This window comes from Gigantopelta aegis, chromosome 14 (assembly GCF_016097555.1).
Source record: "Gigantopelta aegis isolate Gae_Host chromosome 14, Gae_host_genome, whole genome shotgun sequence".
Classification (NCBI taxonomy): Eukaryota; Metazoa; Mollusca; class Gastropoda; order Neomphalida; family Peltospiridae; genus Gigantopelta; species Gigantopelta aegis.
In genome coordinates, this window is record NC_054712.1 from 15,317,731 (window position 1) to 15,336,628 (window position 18,898).

Below are 18,898 nucleotides of genomic sequence, written 5' to 3' on the forward strand. Positions count from 1 at the left end.
GTCCGGTGGGAGGTTGAGAGGTTGTGTTAGATGAGTCCAGTGGGATGTTGAGAGGTTGTGTTAGATGAGTCCAGTGGGATGTTGAGAGGTTGTGTTAGATGAGTCTGGTGGGATGTTGAGAGGTTGTGTTAGATGAGTCCAGTGGGATGTTGAGAGGTTGTGTTAGATGAGTCCAGTGGGATGTTGAGAGGATGTTGTAGATGAGTCTAGTGGGATGTTGAGAGGTTGTGTTAGATGAGTCTAGTTGGATGTTGAGATGTTGTGTTAGATGAGTCCAATGGGATGTTGAGAGGATGTTGTAGATGAGTCTAGTGGGATGTTGAGAGGTTGTGTTAGATGAGTCTAGTGGATGTTGAGAGGTTGTGTTAGATGAGTCCATTAGGATGTTGAGAGGTTGTGTTAGATGAGTCCATTAGGATGTTGAGAGGTTGTGTTAGATGAGCCTAGTGGGATGTTCGGAAGCTGGTCTGACTGGGTTGTGTTAGATGAGTCCAGTGGGATGTTGAGACGTTGTGTTAGATGAGTCCGGTGGGATGTTGAGAGGTTGTGTTAGATGAGTCCGGTGGGATGTTGAGAGGTTGTGTTAGATGAGTCCGGTGGGATGTTGAGAGGTTGTGTTAGATGAGTCCAGTGGGATGTTGAAAGGTTGTGTTAGATGAGTCTAGTGGGATGTTCGGAAGCTGGTCTGACTGGGTTGTGTTAGATGAGTCCAGTGGGATGTTGAGAGGTTGTGTTAGATGAATCCAGTGGGATGTTGAGAGGTTGTGTTAGATGAGTCCAGTGGGATGTTCAGAGGTTGTGTTAGATGAGTCCAGTGGGATGTTGAGAGGTTGTGTTAGATGAGTCTAGTGGGATGTTCAGAAGCTGGTCTGACTGGGTTAGTGGCATGTTAAGAAGCTGGTCTGACTGGGTTGTGTTAGATGAGTCTAGTGGGATGTTTGGAAGCTGGTCTGACTGGGTTAGTGGGATGTTTAGAAGCTGGTCTGACTGGGTTAGTGGGATGTTAAGAAGCTGGTCTGACTGGGTTAGTGGGATGTTTAGAAGCTGGTCTTACTGGGCTGTGTTTCTTTTCTCAGGATCAGCGACCCCAATGAGCGTGCCAGCCTGGAGACTCAAATCATGGAGTTTGGTCAGATTCCCAAACAGCTCTTCACAATACCCCACCCACAGAGGTTCTCCAGCCTGCCCATTCCCAGGAGTCCTGTTACCGTGGAGACTCCAGCTCCAACTGAAGGCTCTACTGATGCCTCCACTGAGGAGAAACTGAAAGGTTTGTTTTAACTGAATCTTAGTTTTCTTGTGGACATAATTTGTGAATCATGTACAACAAGTCACAATACACATTAAGGCAGTACTTGACAAATACTTAACATAACTAGCATGTGGTTTTTAGACCAAATGATTATTCTATAGAATGTATAATGAAAATAATGTTAAATACTAAGGGTTTAATTGATGATGGGGGGATGCAGTTATGTGAGAGGTCAGGCCAACTGTGTCAGAAAAGGGAAAATACTCAAAACTCTCCTCAGTTTTATTTTATTTTATGGTGGTTGTAGCAAGGAACTGGCTCCTTTTCTATCTCCTGTGTATATCATTGTGGATCAGTCTTAACTAAACATGTGATGCCATTTTTCTTCCAGAAATGTAGCGGGTTTCATCTTATGACTATATGTCAGAATTACCAAATATTTGACATCTAATAGCCAATGATTAATTAATCGATGTGCTCTAGTGGTGTCATTAAACAAAACAAACAGATTTTGTTTTTCTTCCAGACACTCATAAGACTGAGTCTCCAGATGTGATGGCCGTCAGCCACTATGTGAAAGAAGCTGATCTCAGCCAGCTATCTGTGTATCTCCAACACACACTACACAAGGAGTAAGATTATGTTTTTTAGCTCCGTTACCAATTTGTCCACAGTCCATCTATCCTTCATCCTTCCTTTAAGTTTTCCTTTGAAGTCTATCTTCTTATGGAGCTGTTATTGGTTTGTGCTGAAATTTGGTACAATGATCCTCTGGGACACTGTCCACAAACTAACAGAGCGATATTATGACAAATATAGCATATTACAAGAATGAAGTTATACTGCAAAATGCTTGCTTGTTTGTCTTAAGGATATTGAAAATTAGGAATGAATATGCCTTCCCACCTCTTCTTGTTAAGTTGAAGGATAAAAACAATAACAGATTAATAACAGGATATCGATTGTATCCTGTTCAGAATGAATGGGGAATTCTGTTTGTCAAGCCTTGTGAAGTTCCCCATTCTTACCTTCATAGGATAAAGCTGACAACCTACATCATTAACCTGTAGTTCTCTGTAATATAAGGGACGGGTCGTAGCCCGGTGGTACAGCGCTCGCTTGATGTGCTTTCGGTGTGAGATCAATCCCTGTCGGTGGGCTCATTGGGCTATTACTCGTTCCAGCCAGTGCACCGCGTCTGGTATATCACAGGACGTGGTATGTGCTATTCTGTCTGTGGGATGGTGCATATAAAAGATCCCTTGCTACTAATGGAAAAATGTTGTGAGTTTCCTCTCTAAAACTATATGTCAAAAATTACCAAATGTTTGACATCCAATAGCCGATGATTAATAAATCATTGTGCTCTAGTGGTGTGGGTAAATAAACCAAACTTTAACTGTTTGTAATATTAGCATCATTTAATGTACTTCATCCATATAACAGTCATAGTAAATCTATTTCTGTATTTATAATATTTGTTTTTATTGTCTGTTACTTTCTGTTTCAGTGCCGTGACAGATGTGAAAATATCACCTGATGGAAAAAACATATTCTCCGTGTCACAAGGTTGTTACTGTTTACAACTCAAGTTGTGGTACTTAGCATTTAATCTTTAAGGAGTGGGTAGAGTGTAGATGAGATATATTTAGTGATGGTATGAAATTGTTTTTTTCTGCAGTATAAATGTCTGAAAATTATTCCATAAATCATTCCTGTTTGAGATGTATGGGTCAAACAATAAAGGGACTTATGAAGTATGTACGCAACTGAAATTTACACAGCCCTTTTTATATATTGATAATTTTAATCTTTGTGCTTTAATCTTATATGTTTGATAAAATTTAATCAGTTTGTTTGATAATGTTTTTATCTATAACTATGTGATGCAGAGCTAATGTCTTAGTGAATTTATATAATATTAACAGATGATTTTTTTTTTTTTTTTTTTTTTTTTTTTTGTATTTTGCAGACAGTTTGTTGAAGATGTATTCATTAGAGGAACAGAGACAGTTAAGAAGTGTTAACATGTCTAGTATGGTATGTACACTGGAGGTTTTATGTGTTAGTTAAACATCTTGCTAAAATATTGCATTTCATCTGGCTATCTCTTTCTTGCTCGTGTGATTATCTTTTTTGTTACTGTGTTGTATTATCAGTATATTCTAATGTATGTACTATAGGTGCATTAATAAAACTCTTGATGTTGATGTGTCCTTACATAGGAGTGGGACATAGTCCAGTGGTAAAGTGCACACCTGATGTGCGGTCAGTCTAGTATTGTACCCTGTTGGTGGGCCCATTGGGCTATTTCTCGTTCCAGCCAGTGCACCACGACTGATATATCAAAGGTCATGGTATGTGTTATCGTATCTGTGGGATGGTGCATATAAACATCCCTTGCTACTAATGGCAAAATGTAGTGGGTTTCCTCTCTAAGACTATTAAAATTATAAAATGTTTGAGATCCAATAGCTGATGATTAATAAATCAATGTGCTCTAGTGGTAACATTAAACAAAACCAACTTTATCGTTGTTGTGGACATACAAGTCTTTTGTAATTTTTATTACATTACACAACTCAAAGAGGAGGTTATCAGTGCTGTAACATGGCTCACAGTGTTTTTCTTTGTGATCTAGATTGAACATAGAAACCAACATAAATCAAAGCATAGTGTAAAGGCAAAACACTTAAACTGGGTAGTCTAATTTAAAGGTTTAAATTTTTGAAACTATCAGATTTCAGTGATAATCATCAACTTGGAGTGTATCACTTTTTAAAGCAGGAGGCTAAATGTTCCTTTTGCCGTAATCGAAATATTGTGTACAATTTTGTATCTTTCTGTCTGAATATATTCATTAAATTTGATAGTTCTAACATTTGTTTACAGGTATTGTCATCATGTTTTGTGATGCCGGATAACACGACTATCATTGTTGGGTCATGGGACAACAGCATGTAAGTAGCGGTTAACAATATGAAGATAAATTATCCCTCCCCAGAATATTTGACAATGCAATGATTTGTTTACAGAACAGTGTAATAAAATCAATATGCACATATAAGGTATAAGTATTGAATCATTGTAATTTTATTAAAACAGTGTCGAGACATAGCCCAGTGTTCGCCTGATGCATGATCAGTCTGGGATCGATCCCAGTCAGTGGACCCATTTGGCTATTTCTCGCTCCAGCCAGTGCACCACGACTGGTATATAAAAGGCCATGGTATGTGCTGTCCTGTCTGTGGGATGGTACATATAAAATATCCTGTGTTCTTAATGGAAACATGTAGCAGGTTTCACATCCAATAGCTGATGATTAATAAATCAATGTGCTTTAGTGGTGTTATTAAACAAAACAAAGTACAGTATAACCTCGATTTAACGCCAACCAATGTTCCAAAATAATTTTGGCGTTATATCGAGTTGGCGGTATAGTGAGGGTGCGTTGGGTTTACTACCAAACTTTATTTTTTTTATAATACGCGAAGTCGGAAATGTTTAGTTCATCACCGAAGGACCTGGCTTTAACTCTCAGAATTTCATCTATAATAAGGACGTTTTGAGCACGGGCATTGCTGAACCATAAGAATAATGCTTCTTCCAAATCGGTGTGTTTTGCCAATTTCAGTTTTTTTTGGGCAGGTTCGACATTTTCATCTTCCCACTTTTCCTTTTGAAGTAGAATATCGCCAACTGTCCTTCATTTTACAGGATAGGCCCACAATGCTGAAAAGTGGTTGGCTATATCTTGTTGACTTTTAGTTGAATCTATCTTCGAGTACTGAACAATTTCTCTTTTTTTAACCGCGTCATACGATACGTTTTTGCTTTAAATCCATTCTGCTGTAATAAAATGCGTTACCGGTGTCGTTGTATTTATGCCAAAGCTAAATAGCAACTTAACATGAGACCATGGTCGAAATATGCTTGAGCATAATAAAACTTACCTAAAGTTTGTTTATTAATTAAACTTTGTCGTTGCTGCCAACACTTCAAAGATCCGACGTAACAATCCGCGATTGAAATAATGAATCTAATGCACCCCTCTGTCACGTGATCACTATAGCGGCTGTTCTTTCTATACCGAGTGTTGATTGGACACAAACACCGCGCCTGCCTAAACAATTCTAGTACTTACATCTGTAAATTGTTACACAATAAACAAAAACAGTATCAGTGTGTACTGCCAGTGTACAACAGTGTTAGGATTTCCGCAATCAACAGATCGCTAGTAATTATGTCACTATAATCAACTTTGTGACCAGACCATTGGCGGCAAAATCGAGGGAATTATAATGGCTAAATGGAGTTTGGTTCAAAAAAGTCATTGGCGGATGGCGGATACCGAGGGTGGCGTTATATCGAGGAAATAAACATGAATGAAAACGGTACTTTAAAGAAAGTTGGCGGTATGCGAGGTTGGCGTTAAATCGGGGGGCAATAAATCGAGGGTACACTGTATAATGATTTCTTTGTAACACTATATAGCTGTTTGGTAGTAATGAAAATGTGAAAAAACCTTTTTATCAAGACTTGGGTATTTTTGTTTAAAATATCTAAAATCAGCCTGCTTTACAAAAATAGGAACACAATTACCTCTGTCAAGCTGTCTTAAAAAGCCTTATGTCATTCACCCAAAACATCTAGTACTGATTAACTGGCCTTAAGAAATCCTGTCGATGGTCTCATTGGAATATTTCTTGTTCAAGCCAGTGCACCACGACTGGTATATCAAAGGTTGTGGTATGTGCTATCCTGTGTGGGAATAGTGCATATAAAAGATCCCATGCTACTAATGGAAAAATATAGTGGGTTTCCATTCTAAGACTACATATCAAAATGACGAAATGTTTGACATTCAATAGCCTATGATTAATAAATCAATGTGCTCCAGTGGCGTCGTTAAACAAAACAGACTTTATTTATTTGTTGTGTGTAAATGTGAATGCTGTTTTACGTATTTCAGATATTTTTACAGTATTGAGTATGGCCGAGTCCTTCACACACTGGTGGGACACGACGATGCAGGTAGGATTACTTTCCTCATACAGTCTGTCTGTCTGTCTCTCTGTCGATCTCTGTCTGTCTGTCTGTCTGTCTGTCTGTCTTGTCTGTCTGTCTTGTCTGTCTCTGTCTGTCTCTGTCTGTCTGTCTGGTTGTGTCTTGTCTGTCCCACATATTTTTTTCTGAATGTTCTTTGTTTTAGAATGGCTTGAGATATTGAGCTGAATGTTTGTGTATAGGTTTAGTTCTTATTGGTCTATTAGAGATTAAGTTTGACTTTTCATGCCAATTTACCCATTGTTCACAGAGTTATGGCCCTTGAATTTAGGAGATATAAAAAAAAAAATTGGACTTATTTTGCAATGCCTGATGAACCTTTGTATATAGTTTTATCATGTACTGTTACAGATCAAGTTTGACTTTCATGGCGATTTACCCATTTTTTATACAGAGTTATGGCCTGTGATTTCAGGAGATATGAACATTTGTTCAGCCTGGTAGGGGACATGTATTGCTCTAAGAATGCTTGTTTGATATTCAGTTTAATATTTTTAAATCAAGGGAAACATAAATACAAATGTATTAAAACGTAATATATATTTGCAACTGTAAAAGGAAGGAAGGAAGGAAATGTTGTATTTAACGATGCACTCAACACATTTTATTTATGATTATATGAATTCAGACATATGGTTAAGACAACACAGATATTGAGAGACGAAACCCACTGTTGCCACTTCATGGGCTGCTCTTTTCAATTAGTAGCAAGCCAAGGGATCTTTTATATGTACCATCCCACAGACAGGATAGTGCATACCATGGCCTTTGTTACACCAGTTGTGGAGCACTGGCTGGAACGAGAAATAGCCCAATGGGCCCACCAATGGGATTCGATCCTAGGTGAGCGCTTTACCACTGAGCTATGTCCCGCCTCCCATCTGTTAAAGAGATGTCAGAAAAGTAATACAAAGAAATTAAACCCCTCTCCCCCTTGCTCAAACAAATTTTCTTTTTGTCTGGGTGAGTATGTCTTAACCCTGCCTATAAACCTCGCTTGTCACAGTCTAACATCTCCCTGCTAAACTGCCTGAAACAAGACCGTATTTAGTCAAAATACACATAAATCAGTTTCTAACGTCCTTTCCTTGACTTGTTTTTCATAATGACATACAATATTTGTTCTACACAATAACATGATGACATAATTTTCTGAGGTTTATCAAATGTAACAATTCAGTTTTTTTTACTGACGTCATCCAATCAGAATACTATTTCTCGTTCCAGCCAGTGCACCACGACTGGTACATCAAAGGCCATGTTATGTGCTATCCTGTCTATGGGATGGTGCATATAAAAGATCCCTTGCTGCTAATCGAAAAGACTAGCCCATGAAGTGGCGACAGCGGGTTTCCTCTCTCAATATCTGTGTGGTCCTTAACCATATGTCTGACGCCATATAACCGTAAATACAATGTGTTGAGTGCGTCGTTAAATAAAATATTTCTTTCTTTCTTTCTTTCTTTTCCTTTCATTGACTTGTTTTACATAATGACATACAATATTTATTTTACATAATAACATGATGACATCATTTTCTGAGATTTATCAAATGTAAAAATTTAGTGACATCATCCAATCAGAATATGGTAAATTGTATAACAGTGGTCAGTTTGTAATTATATATGTACATGTGAAATGTGATTTTTGTTTTCAGTATCAGACATCACTTGGTGTAACAACATGCTGTATACTGCGTCCTGGGATTCCACTGTCAAGGTATACAGTAAAAATTAGCATCATTAACGTACACATTGATATATATATATATATATATATATTCTTTATTCCTCTTATAGAGAGTTCAAACAATACAAATTATCATACATATATAATACATAAAAGATAATGCACAGTGGATAATACATAATACTTAATACAAAATGCATGATACGTAATATACAGTGGCCGAGGCAGGACACACAGGACAGGCATGCAATACAACAACTTGCTTTGAATGTGCTCGTTAAAACACTCTGACTTGACCTGATTAAAAAAAATGTAGCGGGTTTCCTCTGATGACTATATGAGTCAGAATTACCAAATGTTTGACATCCAATAGCCGATGATAAATTAATTAATATGCTCTAGTGGTGTTGTTAAACAAAACAAACTTTAACTATTGTAATGAGGGCTGCTGCACTGTTACCCAAGCAGCATTCCTTTTATTATTATTTTTTACCGTTTGATTTTTTTTCTTCAGATATGGCATCTTCCACAGTGCAAATCAGGGGAATCCTTTGTTCCTGCTGAATACTTTGTGAGTTTTCTTCTAGAATTATATTAGTTTTAATCAGTTTCTGTTATCATTTTTAAAAAATCTTGTATTGTTTACACCTTTAACAAGGTCCTCTAGTGGTGTTATTAAACAAAACAAAACAAAAGTAACCATCTTTCTCTGTCTGTCCCCCCCACAAATGTCAAAATAACCATAAGTTAAACATGTCGTTATAGATTCTTTTTCTTTATTACTAATTTTAGTTTAATGTGTTTGCTGTTATTACAAGTGTCTTACTGAAGGGATTTATTTTCAAAGTTGTGTTCTGTATATTTGTTTTAGTGCTTTACACAACTTTGTCTTGCAGACCCAGCTGGATCATGATGCAGGCGTCACTTGTCTCTATCTCGACAGCGAGAGTCGCATGCTACTCACCGGCACTAGGGAAGGACAACTCTGTATTTGGGACCTAACTACCTTCTACATGACCTCTCAACACCCTGGTAAGTCTTCTTGTCCACATATGTCCTACATGACCTCTCAACACCCTGGTAAGTCGTCTTGTCCACATATGTCCTACATGACCTCTCAACACCCTGGTAAGTCGTCTTGTCCACATATATCCTACATGACCTCTCAACACCCTGGTAAGTCTTCTTGTCCACATATATCCTACATGACCTCTCAACACCCTGGTAAGTCGTCTTGTCCACATATGTCCTACATGACCTCTCAACACCCTGATAAGTCTTCTTGTCCACATATGTCCTACATGACCTCTCAACACCCTGGTAAGTCGTCTTGTCCACATATGTCCTACATGACCTCTCAACACCCTGGTAAGTCGTCTTGTCCACATATATCCTACATGACCTCTCAACACCCTGGTAAGTCGTCTTGTCCACATATATCCTACATGACCTCTCAACACCCTGGTAAGTATTCTTGTCCACATATATCCTACATGACCTTTCAACATCCTTGTAAGTTTTTACTTCTCACACTTATCGTACATGACCTCAACATCATGGTGAGTATTCTTCTTGTCAAACCAATCATTGCTCCATGACTGGCATATCAAATATCAAATGTTCTTGTGTAGTACCATTTTTGCAATAACTGATGTGATTAAACAATTTTTCCTTTGACATAATTTTTAGAAATCCTTTGAAAAGAAGACCGGTAGTGTGGAAAAACTAAATATATAGTTTGGAATTGTTGTGGCATACTATCTATTTTGCTTTTTTTATTTGCTAGTGTTGGGTTTTTTGTTGTATTATGTTGTTGAATTCATTTTAATCATTTAGTTGTGATGGTGTTGGGGTTTTCTTTTGGGGGGAGGGAGAGGTGTGTGTGGTTTTTTGGTTTGTTTTTAACATAACTCTTTTCTATCTTATTTCAGTGCACCATGGAAGAATAAATGCTGTGCTAATAAGTCCAAGTAAGTATGTTAGTAGTATGCATGTAATATACAAAAATTGTTGATGTAGTATCATGTGGTAGTGGTCTACACAGGACTATAGTCCTTCCCACCAATCAATGTAGGTTTCTTACAATGGATGTATTTTAAATTGCATAAAAATAGTGGCTTTTTGTTATTTCTAAAACACTTTTACTTTGTCAAATCAAACTGAAATTATTTACAAATTTACAATGTTCATTTTGCTGGGAAGGTCTATAGAGATTTGATGTTGAACTGTATGTTATTGATCTGTCATAGCGATTAGAATTAACTTTGTGTATGACAGCATGTTATTCAGTTACACTAGTAAACATATTAATATTTGACTTTTAAAACATACACATCACTACAAATACATGTATCTCTGATATTAGACATGTTAGAGAAAAGTTTGGATGGGAAGGAACAAATAAATAAACATTATGGATATTAAATCCTGTCGACTACTTTGGCATGCTGTCCTGTTAAGCTTTTGAATTATAACTGATCTTAATTGCCTTCTCGGACATACGGAATTATAGATTTTCTGTCATTTTAAAACCAAGCTGTGCTCCTGAAAAATAGAGGTCTCAGCATTTTGTTGACTTCTATGAAGTAATAGTAATATGTTTATGATTATTAGTCTCCTAACGACCTAGCCGGAGGGGACTATAGGTTTCATCTTAGTCCTTCTGTCTGTCTGTCCGTCTGTCTGTCCCACATATAGTTTTCTGGATGTTGTTTTGCAATGCCTCAAGATACTGAGCTGAAATATTTTGTATAGCTTTATCATTGTCTGTTGCAGATAAAGTTTAAATTTCATTGCAATGTTCCTATTTTTTCACAGTTATGACCCTTGAATTTAGGAGATATAAAAATTTGTTGGGCCCAGTAGGGGACATGTTATTACTCTAATAGCAGTACTCTCAGAATGCTTGTTATTTAAGATAAAACTTCATCTAACTTCAGATTTGCGGCGGATATTGTCATCAGGGGCAGATAATTATATCAAAGTTCTGGACACTGTGACAGGAACTGAAATATTCACAAAGGATGTCCCAGCTGAAATCTTGTAAGTTTTTGGGGATTTGAAGAACAAAGTATTGTTTGGTGGCTGTCTATAAATAATAAAGACAGACATATTTGTCACATGGTTGATCAGTTGGTTGTTGGATATAGATGTTAAGCATACATGTAGAGTCATTTGTGCATCTCATCTCATCTTGTTTCCTCTCTATATTGTTTGTTCGTTTATTTGTTCATTTATCCACCAGTTCCTATAAACATTAATTGAACAGACACATTACTAAAAATATTTGTTTAAAAGTATCTATCATAAAATCAGTGACTGTAGCTTATATAGTTATTGATAATGCTAAAACCAGTAAAATATGTTCTGTATTAGTGTCATCAGAATTTTTTAGACAAAGTATCGTATTTATCATGTTAGACACCTTATAGCCTGATGGTATATTACAATGTGCTGGGATGTCATTCACAAACATTCCTTTCTTTTCACGTCAATCTGGGATTGATCCCTGTTGGTGCATCACAACTGGTATGTCAAAGGCCATGGTATGTGCTATCCTGTCTATGAGATGGTGCATATAAAAGATCCCATGCTACTAATGGAAAAATGTAGTGGCAAGCCTTATAGAGTTCCCCATTTCACAGGGGTGGGACGTAGCCCAATGGTAAAGCTCTCACTTGATGTGCAGTCAGTTTGGGATCGATCCCCGTTGGTGGGCCCATGGAGCTATTTCTTGTTCCAGCCAGTGCAACATGACTGGTATATCAAAGGCTGTGGTATGTGCTATCCTGTCTATGAGATGGTGCATATAAGAGATCCCTTGCTACTAATGGAAAAATGTTGTGGGTTTCCTCTCTAAGACTATATGTCAAAATTACCAAATGTTTGACATCCAATAGTCAATGATTAATAAATCAGTGTGCTCTAGTGGTGTCGTTAAACAAAACAAAGTGACTTTTTCCTTTCAGGTGTTTGAACTGGGCTGGGCATCTAGTGGTGTCTGGCAATAGCTCTGGTCACATACAAATATGGGACATGGATAGAGGTGTTAGTCTCCATCAGATAACAGCTCACAAAGGTAGACAATTCACTCATTTTTAAATCAGGAATTTTGCATAAGCAGTTAACACTGTATATAGGTTGTAGTGTACTGTATAACTTTTGACCCAATCAAGTGTACCTAACTGTAGATAACATTATAGTCCTTTTTTTATACTATGGAATTTAATACAAATTATTTATTTCTGAGTCGACAGTTTTCTAAATTGAACACAAAAATAGGTGTTTTTTTGTTATTTTAAAAACATTTTTACTTTTCTCCTTGTATCAAATCAAACTGAAATTATTTACAAAAACATTTTTGTAGGAGGATGGGACAGACTAGAAATGCGTCCATGCCTGAGTGACTCTGGTTTAATATGTGACAGGACATAAAGTTGCCATAAAGTATTGTTTCATCTGCCCAGTGACTTTCTGTGATTTTATTTGAATTAGTATTACTGTACCAGTTATCTTCATTTTTGAAATGTATAGGGTCCTGCTAAAATCAGGATGACAGTTATTATGCGAAACCAAGGTAGCCGAATGCTTTCTGTTAGACCAGAAACTAAAAGTATGGTCCCCATTTCCTCTGTTAAATAAAAGTAAAATCGTTATTGGCCAGAAATGTTATAAAACACTGACAAGGGCAAGAAGTACTTGTAGCTTAAGAAGTAGGATGCAGTTTATTTGTTTAAATTTAACTTGAAGTATTTGTAGCTTAAAGGGACTGTCCTGAGTTTGCAGCCATTGTAAGATGTTTGTGATAACAGAACCTTGTTGGCGACTACTATTTTGTACTAAATACATTGTCTTGTTTAGAATACCAGTGTCTGTATATTGAATATGTTTGTAGCACTCAGTTTTTACTTAAATTTGTGATAGATATATATATATATACTCGCGGAAGAAAGTTCCTGTGCACCTAATAATTGCATATATAATATAATTTACTTGAAATCTGATCATAAAAATTTCAGTAAATGAACGTGTAACCACTCCTTTCGATATTCTAGCCGTTTCCTGTTAATTGCATGAACTATTCGTACTTTGTGATCACAAGTTGCATTACTAGCGTTCTTGGTCACATGCTCCTGTTTGACATCATTTTTCTTATCATTGGACTCTAAAACTATTCTATGGATTCTCATCACTCAGAAAAATATGTGTTTTGGTATCTAATCATCGACAGTGTGATGCCACGCCTCCAAGAAAATTAACTTCTATGAACGATGGGTGTGATTGAGGTTAGAATGGCACAAACGTTGTTGCTAGTCATTTTGGTGTCCATTGGTATTCATCAGAAAACTATGCAATGTCTGCGGAGATGTTCTAAGCAGTTTAGGGATACTAGGGATCTTTCCTATTTATGGAGTCGACATGTGACGTCACGTTAACAAATCATCAATATCAAGCGGGTACACATATGGAATCAGAAGAACTGTACGCAAGAGAGTAGGTGATCACAAAGTACGACCATGACAGTACATCCATACGTTGTCCTGTTACATCGTCACCAACAGCACACCAAGCATTGTGTAGACCGCACTTCAGGTGCAGAAGATAGGAGAGGATCACTGTACTTTTAACAGATAAATAGTACATCTATGTAAAACACAATATTTGTACATTTTAAAAATATAAGTCTCACTGAAATGTTAATGATGCACAGTAACTTTTTTCTGTGAGTATATATATAAATAAAAATGATAAAAGAAATCAAGTGTACAGTATATATGTATTTAAAAAATAATTTAAAGAAATAATTATCCTTTTACATGTTTCAATCTTATTTTCAGAAAGGATCTGCTAAATAACTGCTAAATATGACGTCATACATATGACGTTACTGTAGTAGAAGGGGATTGATTTAATTACGTCATTGTTGCTTTATATCTCACGAAGAGCATTAAGAAGTGGACAAAACTTTCTAATAAAATACATTTCCTTTGTCTTTCTTTTCATTTCATCATTGGTATCTATGTGATAAAATGGGAAAATGGTGAATTTAATATCTTTTTGTGCCGCACATGTATTTAAATGTGAACTCAAGGGTATGCATCTTGTTTCAGGTTGTTTTATTTGAGCGTACTCTGGCTCTCAGCTGATTGGTATGACCAATGTATTGTTCTTTGCAACCTTGGCATGTAATTACATAAATAACATTGTTAACCGAACAATCCAGTATCCCTGTGTACCCAAATAAACCTTTGTGGTTGAATTCTATATGTGTGCCTTCTAAAATATGTTGGCAACCACAGTTACTTCGGTTACACTTTTTGACACTGCATTTATGTTCTACTGTTGTAGATTCAAATCGTGCCTTTGTCAGTATCTGTTTCAAGTTTTTACTTTGTCTCTTACTATTTATAATTGAAATAGAGTCTAGTATGGATGACATTTTTTTATTTTGTTTTAAAATGTGCAATTCTGACAAGATCTTTTTATATATATCGGGGGTTCTGCGGGTTATGGGTGGATCCAGTATTCCTGAAATGATTTGTTTTGGTTTTCCAGTCTTTCTATCTAATACTTGTATCACAATCATACAGATACGCCGTGGATATGGTATACTTCTTCTCGTATGACTCGGATGACAGGATGAGAAAGAAAGGTACTGTTTGCTACAGTGCATCAACTTTTATTGACCCAATTACTAAAGTGTTAGAAAAGGAAGAGCTTTCCATAGTAAAGTTTATGTTACATTCAGTGTGTTAAGTAACTCGTGAAATAATTCCAAACAGTGTTTGGACAAAGCCACAGTATACAATCTGTCAAGTTTTCCATTCTTCTTGAAATATAGCTAAAAGTTTAAAGATTTGTAATGTTTCTTTTTGTTCTAGGTACTCCAAAGTCAAAGCTTGGTGCCACTTTGTACCCACCATCCCTTTAATCCAGTGTTTCCCATCAGAGTAAATATATTGTTTTCCAATATATATTTTATGCTTTCTACAATTAAAGTTAAATGGACACAAATATTTGGTTAACCAATGACACTGCGGTGATTCCAAGGTCATGTGGTGCTAGAATATAGTTTTGTTACATCAAATCCAGCGCTTTCTTCCGTTATCTTTTCTGGCAGGTTGCATGAAATCCACTCTTGTATAACTGGTTACTTTTAATAAAAATGGTTTCACTGTGAAATTGCTCATCTGTTGTTGCACACACTGGGCCAGCTACAATTGTCGTAACTGTAAGTGGATGCAATAATTCTACAGAACTTTTCTGTGCTTTCTGCACATAGAATTAATAATCGTCATATTTAGCGGTTTTTAGCAGTTCCTTTCTGAAGATAAGATTGACATGTCAAAGAATAATATTTCTTTAAATGTATTTTTTAAATCCAGTAGCATTTATATATAATATATATATATATATATATATATATATATATATATATATATATATATATATATATACATGTATATATATTATTTTAATTTGTTTAAATTTAACATGCATGTGTATTTCAGATGCAGTCACTAGTGTGCATGTTGGTCACAATGGAACTCTTCTGCAGGTAGAGATAAATGGTCATATTGTGGAGAACACTGATCAGAGAAATTGCTTATGGAGGCCTTTTTTAATACAAAACTTTACCTATGAAGTTCCAACACCTAGAGCAGGTTCTTTACTGGTAGTCATCAGACTGTAAAGCAAGAAAATCAAATCAGTATTCCTTCAACACTCCAGTAAATCACTAGTGGATAGGGAATGAGAGTGACGTGCATCAGCTATTTGACCCAAATTGTTCAAAGAGCTTCGGTCAAGAATTGTGCTGGACAAAAGATACACTGTCAAGTCAATTTAACTGTTTAGAGGTTTTGTCATGGCTTTGAGACTCCAAATAAATCTACACTGTCTCACCATTCCAGTGAATTTCAGTTTCAAGTTATGGACACAAAATGTTACAACAGACATATCAAGGTGCTATTTTTCATTCCAGCCAGTGCACCACGACTGGTATAACAAAGACTGTGGTATGTGTTATCCTGTCTGTGAGATGGTGGATATAAAAGATCCCTTTCTGCGTTATGAACAATGTAGCGGGTTTCCTCTGATGACTACAAGTCAGAATTACCAAATGTTTGACATCCAGTAGCCGTTGATTAATTAATCAATGTGCTTTAGTGGTGTTGTTAAACAAAATAAACTTCAACATATCAGAGAAATATTTAGGAGGCTGAACACTTGCGGATGGTAACTAGACTGGTTCTTGCTGGTTCTAGTGCCTAACATTAAATCAGTTAGTCACTAAAATTGTTCATGAGTGGTCAGTTGTCTGAACTCATCAGAGTGTATATGGAATCAATACCCATGCCTTTATAACTTTTAAAAGTCCAAACTTCTAACTACTGCTTTTATATATATATATATATATATAGACAGGTTGCTGCGTAAATAAAAACGTGAAATTTTAGGAATACTACTAGAATGCAACAGTTGTCACAAAAATATGAAATATATAGGGAATAAGACTGTCTTAAGTAACCAGTTATTTCTTTTATCCTGCAATCCCACAGGAACAGTCGGAAAATCATTGTTTAATTCATTTTTGTGTACACAAATTGAGTATGACGTCATACAAGATACATGACGTCATTCTTTGTAAGACGCTGGCTACATTCGTCACATTTAAAAAGCGTTTCTAAACTCTTAATTCATAAATAAATATACAAGTTTAGTATTGTTATCTCAAAACTTAAAGTTATTTGTATTTACTATACTAAAACAAATGATTTAAATAGTATGTTTATTGAAAATCTAGTCTGAAATACTCTAGTCGAGTCGGGCTTATGTCACGTGACCTATATTTTTAATATAGAGATTTATCTAGTCATCATATCTTGCCAATGAATACAGTGATTGCTGGATAAAAAGTTTTATTCAAAGCATAAATTGAGTGTGTTTTGTTCAAAGTCACTTTATTGTTCACCTTTTCGAAAAAGTAATTTATCTTTGATTCCACTGCATTCTGTTACCTATTAAATTAATCAATGAGATGCAAAATGTTGCATTGTACATTAATAAAGCAGCCAGTTTTCCAATGTGTAATGGCTGAACAAACATCGTGGCAGACTGCCGCAAACTGCTTGTATATAGCAATCATGTCTGACTAGCAGGAATCTCACACCTTGGAATGCTGTTTAGTGTTGATGAGTCGGATGTGTATATATATAAGTTCGGTACTAGGCTTACTGCAACCAATTACACGTCGCTTTGCAAATTAAATGACCAATAATATCACATAAATAAATAAATATAAGATGCAAATATGATTAACGGTGCACTGGAGCATGTATCTGGGGTTTTTCAAACTTAAATTAAAACAATGACAATGATTGGGGCAGGCCAATACATCTGTATATCTTGTGGCTGTTATAGCAAGTTCAACTGTCCATTTTGGATAAAATGTTTTTAGTAATTTGTGGCCATTATAGCAGGTTCAACCATTCATATTGGTAAAAACAAATAGTGGCCACTGGCTAAATTGAATAGGTGGCTTTCATATAAAGGTAAAATAAAGGAAATGTATTGAGTGAGATTTATAATGGATGTGGCTGTAATAGTGTTTAACAGTTACAAAGTCATCCATGTTTTACCTTCGTTGTCTTAGAGTAGTGACTTCCTTGTGTAGATAATGGTTTTGTGTTCTAACTGCGTGACCACTGGCGTAGCCAGGATTTTATAGGGGGGGGGGGGGGGGGGAGAGGGGGAGCAACCTACATTATATATATGTATGTATGTATGATGTTATAAAATTTAATAGGTTTTTGTTAAAACAAAAGGTTTCATTGGTGGGGTCATGGCCTCGGCTACGCCACTGTCAGTATATTGCATTTTAGTGACTTAGTGGGAATTTTAAGGTCGTCCGATATCATGGGGTAAAAATCTGCAATTTCGAATACAAGGAAAGTTAGGTTTGCTTTGTCCGGGAGTGTCGAGGCCAGACGATTCCAGAACAGATCGGGTTTCTCCATTGGTTTAGTTGGAGCTGGTGGCTTAGAGCTTTGTTTATCCGGTCTAACATAACTTTACTTACTTTTTATATCTGGCATTATGCAGGATTGTTTAGCCTACATGTTTGTTTCATTTACTGAAATTGTCGTTGTGGTCGTTTAGTGTTATAAAAGCTGGTTTTTCTGCCATTTTGTCTATTCTATCACACATATACATGTACCACGTTCCTGTGCGATGTCGTGGAAGTCGGAATATATTCCCTTTATAATTGTGGAATCTGCATGCTTGTATTTCTCTTTGATGCTGTTTGTCACAAATTATCGTAGACATACTTTTTCCAACTTGTAAATATTTCTTGTTTTATCTGTATACCTTGCTTGAGATTGTAATTTTTCTTATGTAATCTTTCACTGATCTTGAAACTAGTCATTTATTCTGCGAATAAACCATGTGTAACAAGTTTTTCTCAAACTGTATCACACCATGCATCTATTTGCGGTGGTGACTTTCTAGATTTTAAAGGGAATTTACCTTGCATGCGACTGCCCTCTGTGTCTTTATCCTATCATCTGCTTCATGCGCTTTGTGACACATTCTACCTTCTCCAAGAGACACTTAATATGTTCATTCCGTGTTGCAGGTGAACTGTTCTTTGTAGTCCGTCCCATCATTCTATAAGACTGTTTTCTGTAAATAATTTCAGTTTGGTTTGACGTAAGATGAAACGTATATGACTTTGGCTGGATTACCTGACTGCGAACACCGGCCTCGGTGGCACAGTGGCTAAGCCATTGGACTTCAGGCTGGTAGGTACAGGGTTCGCAGCCCGGTGCCGGCTCCAACCCAGAGTGAGTTCTTAAAGGAGAGGACAATTAAGGCATTTGGCCTGCT

The 18,898-nt window shown here is 36.3% G+C and overlaps 1 protein-coding gene across 1 annotated transcript in view; it reads left to right on the forward strand.

The window, feature by feature from the left end:
- LOC121389103 (protein FAN-like) overlaps nucleotides 1–18,685 on the forward strand; it is a 52,890-nt gene extending 34,205 nt beyond the window's left edge. Inside the window, exons 20-33 of the mRNA XM_041520718.1 lie at nucleotides 1,077–1,270; nucleotides 1,779–1,884; nucleotides 2,763–2,821; nucleotides 3,225–3,292; nucleotides 4,145–4,212; nucleotides 6,225–6,286; nucleotides 7,977–8,038; nucleotides 8,523–8,579; nucleotides 8,905–9,040; nucleotides 9,940–9,978; nucleotides 10,948–11,050; nucleotides 11,977–12,086; nucleotides 15,520–15,579; nucleotides 18,648–18,685. Of these exons, the coding sequence (XP_041376652.1) occupies nucleotides 1,077–1,270; nucleotides 1,779–1,884; nucleotides 2,763–2,821; nucleotides 3,225–3,292; nucleotides 4,145–4,212; nucleotides 6,225–6,286; nucleotides 7,977–8,038; nucleotides 8,523–8,579; nucleotides 8,905–9,040; nucleotides 9,940–9,978; nucleotides 10,948–11,050; nucleotides 11,977–12,086; nucleotides 15,520–15,579; nucleotides 18,648–18,685 (1,162 nt within the window). The remainder of the gene's footprint in view (nucleotides 1–1,076; nucleotides 1,271–1,778; nucleotides 1,885–2,762; nucleotides 2,822–3,224; nucleotides 3,293–4,144; nucleotides 4,213–6,224; nucleotides 6,287–7,976; nucleotides 8,039–8,522; nucleotides 8,580–8,904; nucleotides 9,041–9,939; nucleotides 9,979–10,947; nucleotides 11,051–11,976; nucleotides 12,087–15,519; nucleotides 15,580–18,647) is intronic.
- The last annotated feature ends 213 nt before the right edge of the window (nucleotides 18,686–18,898 follow it).